Genomic DNA, 10676 nt, shown 5'->3' with positions numbered 1-10676 from the left:
AGTGTGGAGGAATGTGTTTTTGTGGACGGACGTGTACGTGGTGTGTAGTAGGGAGCATGTGTGTCTGCGTGTACGTGCATGTGAATGAAGAGAAGACTCCACCACTGGACTGGGTGGGGACAGAGCCAGCTACTTAATTTGCAGGGTCCCAGTGTGAACGAAAAACATGGGCCCTCATTCAAAATTACCAGGAATTTCAGGACAGCAACAGCAGAGCATCACACCAAACTGGGGCCTTTCTGAGCGTAGGGTGGGTCTCACGCCCACGGAGGAGTGCACCTCCTTGTCTCCCTCCAACCTCCCCATGCCACCCCGGAGGGCCCCTGGGTCCCCCTTTGCTCTCTTCCCACCGGCTTCCCAGGGTGGCCTTGACCTTGGCAGTGTGGGGAAGTGGCCAAGGTGGGCTGGCAGAGCGGCTTAGGGCTGTGCTGGTCTTACCCTTTCCCGACCCTCCTCTTCCAGCCGGGGCCTCACTAGGGGCACCCCAGTCCGTAAGGTGTCTCTTGCCCTGGGCTCTTGGCTCAAAAACCGATCTCCCTAGAAGGCAGGGTCTGTTCCCCACTTCACCCTGCGTGGTGGGCCCTGCCCTCCACCCTCAGGACTTGGAAGGCTTTAGGCTCCTCTGCAAGCTGCCACTGTGTTCTGGGAAGTCATCAGGCCGCAGGAACAATCTAAAGCAAGCATGTCTAGCCTGCTTTGAATGCAGCCCAGCACAAATTTGTAAACTTTCTTAAAACATGAGTTTTGTCTGGGCACGGTGGCTCACGCCTGTAATCCCAGCACTTTGGGAGGCCGAGGCAGGCGGATCACGAGGTCAGGAGATCGAGACCATCCTGGCTAAGAAACCCCGTCTCTACTAAAAAAAAAAAAAAAAAAAAAATTATGAGTTTTGTTTGTTTGTTTGTTTTTAGCTCACCAGCTATTGTTAGTGTTAGTGTATTTTATGTGTGGCCCAAGACAATCCTTCTGGTGTCGCCCAGGGAAGCCAAAAGATTGGACCCTTGGTCTAAAGTGTTTGGGGTGGGCCGGGCGTAGTGGATCAGACCTGTAATCCCAGCACTTTGGGAGGCCGAGGCAGGCGGATCATGAGGTCAGGAGATCGATCCTGGCTAACATGGTGAAACCTGTCTCTACTAAAAACACGAAAAATTAGCCTGGTGTAATCCCAGCTACTCAGGAAGCTGAAGCAGGAGAATCGCTTGAGCCCAGGAGGCAGAGGTTGAAGTGAGCCAAGATCACGCCATTGTACTCCAGCCTGGGCGACAGAGTGAGACTCCATCTCAAAAAATAAATAAATAAATAAAAATAAAATAAAGCGTTTGGGGTGAACTCACTGCCCACCAAGGGCTTCAGGTCTCAGGAGGCCCGACAGGCCCAGTCTTGGGCTTGTCCTGATTTGCCCAACTGTCCTGAGGGAGACTAAAGCAGGCAAAGGATCCAAGTGAATATCAGAAGTGAAACAATTTTAAAAAAATAACAGAAAAGAGACGGCAAAAGGGAACCAGGGAACTGAGAAAGAATTGGGTTGGTGGAGCTCACAGCCCAGAAATCTCAGTGAGGGGGCGTGGAGGGTGGCGAGCCCCACTCCTTCCTGTTTATTGTCCTGCTTTGCTCCTCCAGGGTTAAGTACGGTGTGCCTGCTTCAGGGTACACCCAGGAATCGCTAATGGGTGATAATGAGGGTGTCCCGCCCCAATACCTATACTTGTCAATAATTAACCATGATTTCCTAGGTTCTGGGAGGAGGTAGTCACACCTGGCTGCCCTGACTGGCTTAGCTCATGGGGCACCTCTGGCATAGCCATTCCAAGGTCTCTGTGTGCTTCCAGGCTATTCTAAGGATGGATACCTCGCAAGGCATAAGGGAACTTGAGAACTAACCTTTACCCATGTCCCTGATCCTAGCCAGAGACAGACTCCCAGACTCAGCCAGAGGCTGATGCCGACCCCTTCCAGCTCTCACGGTAACCACGAGGCCCCTGTGTGCTTCCGTTGTGGAGGTCCCAGAGGGTGCTGTGTGGACAGACAACCTGAAGGGTCATCTTCCTCAAGCCACAGCGGCACAGAAGTCTAAAGATTGTGGGAAAGGATGGGGCCAAGGTGGACTTGGGCTCCTTGGTGAGAGGGCCCAAGCAGCTAAGCAGGGGTGGAGGTTACCATAAACTTGTCCATCACCAGCCACAGTGCTTTGCCTGCCCTAGAGAGTCAGTGTGACCAAGGCTTCCAGGCAGGGGTGTGATGGAACTGGCATTCCAGAGGGGGAAAAAGTCTTCATTTAGTATTTGCCAATTTTGGTGGTGTAAATACTTCCACCAAGTCTGATTTCAAGTACCAATTGGTTTAACAATTGACTCACCAAATTCCTGAATATTTAACAAGCAGCTCTTTCTCCACTGCCCACCAAGACCCCTGCCCCCAGCGCTTATGCTGTACCTCTCCCAGCCCAGCATTCCACCTCCCTGTCCTTGCAGAATGCCCTTCTCTGGCCGCTGGAAAGCCTGAGACCTGAGGCCATGGAAGCTCCTGTGCTCCAGGGCCCTGGGCGGAGCTGGTCTGCTTCCCAGGTTGTCACACTGCTCCCCGAGGGGATGTGTGTGAAACGACTTTGCCAAAGTGAGCACCAAACCCACTCAAATGAGGTCCCAAGGGACCACCAATTTCTAGTCTAAGCACAGCGGGGAGACTGGAATTCAATGTCTACCACTATGGTTTGAAAAGCCGGTTCAGAGCATTTAGCAGTCCCAGCTTGTCAGCTGACAAGCCACCCCTCCTCGCTCCTCCCTTGGTCGCATGCTAACCTCCTCACTCATTTCCACTTCCAGGGGACCAGATGTGCGGAGGTAATGAATACCAGGGAATCAGGAAACCACTGGGTCAGTTCTTTGAGTCACAGAACAGCACTCATCCCAGTAGCTGGGACGCTATCTGCAAACGGCCATCTGCGGAGGGGCCTCCTGGTCTTGCATGTGGCTGGGCCATTTCTCTGGATGCAGGGTTTTCATTATGCAGTCTTCTCAAAGAACCACCTGCTCTCAACACCTCAGTGACTCCATTGCCCCCTCCTCTGGGCTCCTGGAATGCCACAATGGCCCCACCTTAGCCAGGCAGCTGTGATGAGAGGTGTTGACCCAGCTGCCTCTCCGCTGGCTCACTGAATCATGTGGAAGGGGCTGGGGACAGCACAGTCTTGCAGTGCGGTTGGGGACCTGGGCTATCCAGAGGCAGGACTGTCCAAAGGCAGGGTGCTGCTGGGATTCTGCCAGGCATTGAGTGATGCATGGCATAGGGAGCTAGAGAGGGACAGGCTCTTGGCCAGGAAAAACAGCCCCAGAGCCACAGGTGTGCCATTGAGTCTTCCTCCTCTCCCATCCTTAATCATTCCTGTTTGGTGACAGCACACAGCTAGGCCTGGAGCCCAGCAAAGAGCCCCTGAGTCCCAGAGGAAGTTGTTGTGGGGGCTGGAGACAATCACAAATGTCAAGTTTGCGAGCCCCAGACTCTGGTTCATAGCGAGAGGCAGACTTGTGAACAAACCACCAGAGCACACTGTAAAACACGCTCAACCAGGAGTGGGTGCTCTTGCTAGGGACAGGCAGAAGGCTCCATGGAGCAACATTTGAATGCGGACATAAAAGTGGATTCCTTCAACAGCCCCTGCACAGCCCCAAGTCAGGCCTCCAGCCCTTGGACTCATAGATAGCCCCTGTAGACGCCTGGAGGTCCTCCGGTGCTACCCTTTACCCCTGCAGCGGAGGGGCACACAGCCAGAGCCCTCCAGGTCCTCACCACTGGCATTGCCAACATGGTGGACGTTTTCCCTCTCAGAATGAAAAGGGACTGAAATTTCCCCATGATCTTTCCACAAATGACCATGCGGGGAAGTGGGAAAGGAAGGGCTGCAGTGCCTGGGGCAGGGACCCTTGGAACAGTTTTTGGAAATGGAGAGGGGTAAATAGAGTGGAGACAACGCTCATGGAGTCCAATATGAGGCCTACCCAAAATTGCTCGGCCACCCCTCTGCCTCTGAATCAGGGGTGATCAATGAAGGAAAATTACTGCAGCAATGGAGTCCATGTAAGAAGATTGTGCACGTGTGTGTGTGTGTCCCCTCACTCACTTAAAAAAGACCATTTCTGTGCGTTCTTGATTCTGGGACCCTCCTCTGCCTCCCTCTCCAGGAAATCCGTAGGATCCCATACCTGCTTTAGAATGTGTGTGAGACACTTCCCAGTGCCTGGCACGTGGTAGGAGCTCTGTACATGTAAACTCTTTTCCTGTGACCACTCAAAGTAGTCACTTGTGGGGGAGGCCAACAGGGGCTTCCCCGGTCTCAGAGCTGATGGGCATCCAGTCCCTGCCTCCCTCTTCCTTCTCTGGCTGATGACAAATACCTGAATGTCATCACATCCTCCGTGTCCTCATCTGTTATTCTGGAACACAGGCTGGGGAGGGTACAGGGTAGTCCCCCTTCAACAGAGGCCAGCCTTTCTTGGGATGTGGGCTGACTGGTGTTGGTCCAAGGATGGATGCAGAGGGTGAGGCACCCATCCTGCTAGTCCGGCCGGATGCTAGCAGGAGGGCGGAGCGAGGAGGGGCGGAGCTTCCAGAACAAAGAAGAATGGGGAGCCCGGGGGCCAGCCTAGGAATCAAAAAGGCTCTGCAGAGTGAGCAGGCCACAGCACTGCCTGCCTCTGCCCCAGCAGTCAGTCAACCAGCGGCACCTGCTCCCTCCTGCTTGCCCAAGGCTGGGCAAGTCATCCCCGCTCTGCTTCGAGAGGCCCCGTTTTCCAGCGTGATTGCGCCGACACTGCTCTGTGGGTTTCTCTTCTTGGCGTGGGTTGCTGCTGAAGTTCCAGGGGAGAGCAGCAGGATGGCCGGGAGCAGAGCCAGGAGTGAGGAAGGCCGCCGGCAGCATGCCTTCGTCCTGGAACATTTTGATGGGGCCAATGTGGTCCCAAACCTCTGGCTGCACCGCTTTGAAGTCATCAACGACCTCAACCATTGGGACCATATCACCAAGCTCAGGTTCCTGAAAGAGTCCCTCAGAGGAGAGGCCCTGGACATCTACAATGGGCTCAGTCCCCAGGACCAGGGAGACTACAGGACTGTGAAAGAGACCCTCCTGAAGGCCTTTGGGGTCCCTGGGGCTGCCCCCAGCCACCTGCCCAAAGAGATTGTCTTTGCCAACAGCATGGGTAAGGGCTACTATCTCAAAGGGAAGATTGGTAAAGTGCCCGTGAGGTTCCTGGTGGACTCTGGGGCCCAGGTCTCTGTGGTCCACCCAAACTTGTGGGAGGAGGTCACCGATGGGGATCTGGACACTCTGCGGCCCTTTGAGAGCGTGGTAAAGGTGGCCAATGGTGCTGAAATGAAGATCCTGGGTGTCTGGGATACAGCAGTGTCCCTAGGCAAGCTGAAGCTGAAGGCACAGTTCCTAGTGGCCAATGCAAGTGCTGAGGAAGCCATCATCGGCACTGATGTGCTCCAGGACCACAACGCTGTCCTGGACTTTGAGCACCGCACATGCACCCTGAAAGGGAAGAAGTTCCGCCTTCTGCCTGTGGGAGGGTCCCTGGAAGATGAGTTTGACCTGGAGCTCATAGAGGAGGACCCCTCCTCAGAAGAAGGGCGGCAGGAGCTCTCCCACTGAGAAACCCCCTTTTCTCTAACCTCCTAAATATTGGTGGGAAGGCCCACCACTGTGTGTGGGGGGGCGCATATCCTCAGGGGGATCACTGGGCTTGGCCAATCCACTTATCAACTCTTGCTCTTCCCTCCTCTCTTCTTCCCTCTGCAGGGGCCTTAATTTGCCCCTGGCTGGGGAGGCTTCCACTGAACAGGCATAGGTGAGGGAGATCAGGCTGTCTTAGAGGGACAGGGTCCCCATGGTCATCAAGCTGCTATTGATGACAAAGACTCAAAGGCTGGAAGAGCTCCCAAGGAAGCTAGAAATGCTTGTCTTTGAAATAACTGTGGAACCCCTTTAGATCCCCTGAGGTATGGCTTGGTCACTCTCAGGTCCTCAAAGCCTGTCTCAGCTGGGCTGGGTCCTAGCCGCAGGGTCTTTGTGAGGGTCACAGTTGCTCTGAGACACCTCCTGAAGAGCCTTTCCACCTGTACAATGGTATTTTCTGTCTCTCATTTGCTTTGAAGCCCATTGTGCCTTGTGCCAATAATTCAATTGCTGCAAACACCAATAAAGATTGATTCATGGAAAAACCATGTAATGTGTTGATTGAGGATGCGAGGACTGTGAGAGGGAGTCAACATCAAAGACAAGGGAGAGTCACGTGTCTACTGAGTGCCCAGCTGGAGGTGTAAGAACATATACACAGTGACAACACGTCTTGGATTTTCTAAGGCAGTCTCAGCATAAAATATTTTGACTTATTCCCTCCAGAATTACTCTCATTATTTTGAATCATCATAATTCCTCTACTTATTTCAATCTGTAGTATTTTACCATACACATTGCCCCATGCCCAAAAGCGACCCTAAAGTCTTATGTGAGATGTCTTGATTGGGGATTGGAAAATTATAGTTATGATAAACAAACAGGAAAGTGTCTGCTGGGCAAATAGGTTCTTACAGCTGTCCAGGAGAGAGAACTTGGAGGCAGAAAGCAGGGCCAGGAGACAAGTGTTAACCTGCGTGGGACAGCCCAAGGGTGTGCTGGAGGACGGGGGAGGCAGCGGCAATGCAGGGTCCTGGCGGTGGGAGGTCAGCTTCTTCCTGGAGGGACTTGCAACAGAGCCTGAAACTAGAGCGACCTGATGGAGAGGAGGATGTTCCCAGATCTGGAAATGGGGTGTGCATCTCTTTTAGGGATCTACCTCGTATTTGCTTCCAAATTTCTGTATCTTTTTCTGGAATGCAGCAGGGCTGGGAATCTGAAACCCAAAGGGAGAAGCTGAGTGGACAGAAGTCTCCACAGAGGAGCCAATTTGTTCCAAAGCGCAGGCCTCCCCACCAAGCACACGGGGCGGGCCTGTTCTCAGGGGGGTTGGCCTGTACCCTCCAAACTTTGGGCCCAGGAAGATTGGCGCAAGGTCAGAGACACGAGCATGCAGGGATCCTGGACCTCTTGATGGAGGCGTGAAGGACCATTTTCCATCCTCCAGGGTGGAATGAGCCTCTCGAAGTTCCTACCTGGACAGCTCCTGAGGGAGGACAGAAGGCAGGAGTGAAGCCCCTGGACTTTTTGAAGCTGATCTGAGCCAGGATCAGCCGCCCCTCCCTGGCCCCTTCTTCCCTCCGATTCCAGCTGTGATCCTACCGGGAACTGAGGCATGGCTCAGCCCCTAATCCCCGGGGTTTACCCAGGCCCCTTCCTTGGCAGCCAAGCATATTAACTGAAATTAGCTCCATCAGCCCCAGGGCATGTGGACGGAAGGACAGGTGTGGGATCAGGAGGAAATCTCTTTCCAGAAAAGTGATGCCTAGAGAAGTATGTGGGAGAACTGGAGAAGAGGGTGGGAGAACTGGAGAAGGTGATGGGGGAACTGGAGAAGGGGTGGCCTCTGGATGCCTCCCAGGTCCTGCATCCCCCTTCTCAAATGTAATTTTCAGCCCTGGTCTCTGTGGCCTAATGCATGCTGCTCTCTCATGGGCTGAGCCCTCTCCCGAGGGAACAATCCAGGTGGCACCTCCCTGTGACCTATTTTCCTCCAGGTCCTTTGGATCCCAGCCACATGCTGGGTGGAAGGATGGAAGGAGGGAGGGTAAAGGGTCTGTAAGCGGGTGGGTGGGGAGCTGGGGAGGGGACTAAGGAATTGGTGGCCAGGCCAGAATTCCAGAGCAATACCCCAGCCTCCCTGCCCTTCCCCACACACCACAGGGAGCAGAGCCCTGTCCTGGGTGGTTGCGAATGGGATGCCGTGTCCCAGCAGCAGACACCTTCTTCCCCTGCTCTGAGTGAGGAGAGCCTGTCTGAACCCCCAGGTCCCAGCTCTCAGCCAGTTTTCTCTCCTAGAGCAATGTGGGCCCCCTGAGAGGGCACAGTGAGGGGTGGGGTTTGTGACATCTGAATCACGGCCCCCATGGAGGAAGGGACCATGTGGTGCTTCTTACTGGGAGACCCAAGTGAGCCTGAGACCGCTGCTGCGTGGGTGTGAGAGTGATCACAGCTGCCGATGCGTCAACGTGGAACCCGGCTGCAGGACTGTGAGCAGCTGCTCTCTGGGAAGCCAGGTATCAAACAACAGAGAAGCCCGGGAGAGAAGCCAGACAAAGTGGGTAGTGGCCACACCACAGAGGGCTTGCTGCCTGGGTGAGTCGTTCACACCTGCCTCCCACAGTGAACCATGCGGGAGCAGGAAGATTCATCTGGCTTCTGGGTATAGGAAGGAGTAAAGCAGCAGCAAAGGCTCCGCTTGGACACCATGGCAGTCCTTAGACTTAGGGTCTGCATTTGTGATGATGGAAAGGAGGATGCAGGATCAATGTGAAGGTTTAGCCTTGGGAGCACATGATAATCACCAGAGAAGACCAATGAACATCAATTCCTCCAATGGTCCCAAAGTACAGCAGGCTTGGGAACCCATGGTCTAAATTCCAGTGGCTTCTACCCCTGTGCCACCCAAAGGGTGATCCATGAACCAGCAGGAAGGCGACCTCAGCATCACCTGGGAGCCTGTTGAGAATACAGACTCTCCATCCCACCCAGACCTGCGCCAGAATCTGCAGTGAACAAGATCCCCGAGTGATTCTAGGGGACATAAGAGTTTGGTTGTATCTCTGTCAGGCTTTGGTATCAGGATGATGTTGTCCTTGTAAACTGAGTTAGGGAGGATTCCCTCTTTTTATATTGATTGGAATCGTTTCAGAAGGAATGGTACCAACTCCTCCTTGTACCTCTGGTAGAATTTGGCTGTGAATCCGTCTGGTCCTGGACTTTTTTTGGTGGGTAGGCTATTAATTATTGCTTCAATTTCAGAGCCTGCTATTGGTCTATTCAGGGATTCAACTTCTTCCTGGTTTAGTCTTGGGAAAGTGCAAGTGTCCAGGAAATTATCCATTTCTTCTAGGTTTTCTAGTTTATGTGCATAGAGGTGTTTATAGTATTCTCTGATGGTAGTTTGTATTTCTGTGGGGTCAGTGGTGATATCCCCTTTATCATTTTTTATTGTGTCTATTTGATTCTTCTCTCTTTTCTTCTTTATTAGTCCTGCTAGCGGTCTATCAATTTTGTTGATCTTTTCAAAAAACCAGCTCCTGGATTCATTGATTTTTGGAGGGTTTTTTGTGTCTCTATCTCCTTCAGTTCTGCTCTGATCTTAGTTATTTCTTGCCTTCTGCTAGCTTTTGAATGTGTTTGCTCTTGCTTCTCTAATTCTTTTAATTGTGATGTTAGGCTATCAATTTTAGATCTTTCCTACTTTCTCTTGTGGGCATTTAGTGCTATAAATTTCCCTCTACACACTGCTTTAAATGTGCCCCAGAGATTCTGGTATATTATATCTTTGTTCTCACTGGTTTCAAAGAACATCTTTATTTCTGCCTTCATTTCATTATGTACCCAGTAGTCATTCAGGAGCAGGTTGTTCAGTTTCCATGTGGTTGAGCAGTTTTGATTGAGTTTCTTAGTCCTGAGTTCTAGTTTAATTGCACTGTGGTCTGAGAGACAGTTTGTTATAATTTTTGTTCTTTTATATTTGCTGAGGAGTGCTTTACTTCCAACTATGTGGTCAATTTTGGAATAAGTGTGATGCGGTCCTGAGAAGAATGTATATTCTGTTGATTTGGGGTGGAGAGTTCTGTAGATGTCTATTAGGTCCGCTTGGTGCAGAGTTGAGTTCAATTCCTGGATATCCTTGTTAACTTTCTGTCTCGTTGATCCGTCTAATGTTGACAGTGAGGTGTTAAAGTCTCCAATTATTATTGTGTGGGAGTCTAAGTCTCTTTGTAAGTCTCTAAGGACTTGCTTTATGAATCTGGGTGCTCCTGTATCGGGTGCATATATATTTAGGATAGTTAGCTCTTCCTGATGAATTGATCCCTTTATCATCATGTAATGGCCTTCTTTGTCTCTTTTGATCTTTGATGGTTTAAAGTCTGTTTTATCAGAGGCTAGGGTTGCAACCCCTACTTTTTTTTGTTTTCTGTTTGCACGGCAGATCTTCCTCCATCCCTTTATTTTGAGCCTATGTGTGTCTCTGCATGTGAGATGGGTCTCCTGAATACAGCACACTGATGGGTCTTGACTCTTTGTCCAATTTGCCAGTCTGTGTCTTTTAATTGGACCATTTAGTCCATTTACATTTGAGGTTAATATTGTTATGTGTGAACTTAATCCTGTCATTATGATATTAGCTGGTTATTTTGCTTGCTAGTTGATGCAGTTTCTTCCTAGCATCAATGGACTTTACATTTTGGCATGTTTTTGCAATGGCTGGTACCTGTTGTTCCTTTCCATGTTTAGTGCTTCCTTCAGGATCTCTTGTAGGGCAGGCCTGGTGGTGACAAAATCTGTGAAACTTAGTTTGGCTGGATATGAAATTCTGGGTTGAAAATTCTTTTCTTTAAGAATGTTGAATATTGGCCCCCACTCTCTTCTGACTTGGAGAGTTTCTGCTGAGAGATCTGCTGTTAGTCTGATGGGCTTCCCTTTGTGGGTAACCCGACCTTTCTCTCTGGCTGCCCTTAACATTTTTTCCTTCATTTCAACTTTGGTGAAT

General features: G+C 51.4%; 1 protein-coding gene across 1 annotated transcript; it reads left to right on the top strand.

Annotated features, from left to right (window-relative positions):
- Positions 1-4062: 4062 nt before the first annotated feature.
- ASPRV1 (aspartic peptidase retroviral like 1) lies at positions 4063-6219 on the top strand. The gene has a single exon (XM_033239327.1). It carries the CDS (start codon positions 4523-4525, stop codon positions 5648-5650), a length of 1128 nt encoding a protein of 375 aa, XP_033095218.1. The 5' UTR covers positions 4063-4522; the 3' UTR covers positions 5651-6219.
- Positions 6220-10676: the final 4457 nt, after the last annotated feature.

The sequence above is a fragment of the Trachypithecus francoisi genome, unplaced genomic scaffold (assembly GCF_009764315.1).
Source record: "Trachypithecus francoisi isolate TF-2019V2 unplaced genomic scaffold, Tfra_2.0 Lachesis_group17, whole genome shotgun sequence".
Lineage (NCBI taxonomy): Eukaryota > Metazoa > Chordata > Mammalia > Primates > Cercopithecidae > Trachypithecus > Trachypithecus francoisi.
The sequence above is the reverse complement of the archived record's forward strand: the minus strand, read 5'-3'. Positions and strand labels throughout refer to the sequence as shown.

Excerpts from the sequence above, each read along its gene's own strand:
- ASPRV1 (XM_033239327.1), top strand. The coding sequence starts at position 4,523 with ATGGATGCAGAGGGTGAGGCACCCATCCTGCTAGTCCGGCCGGATGCT.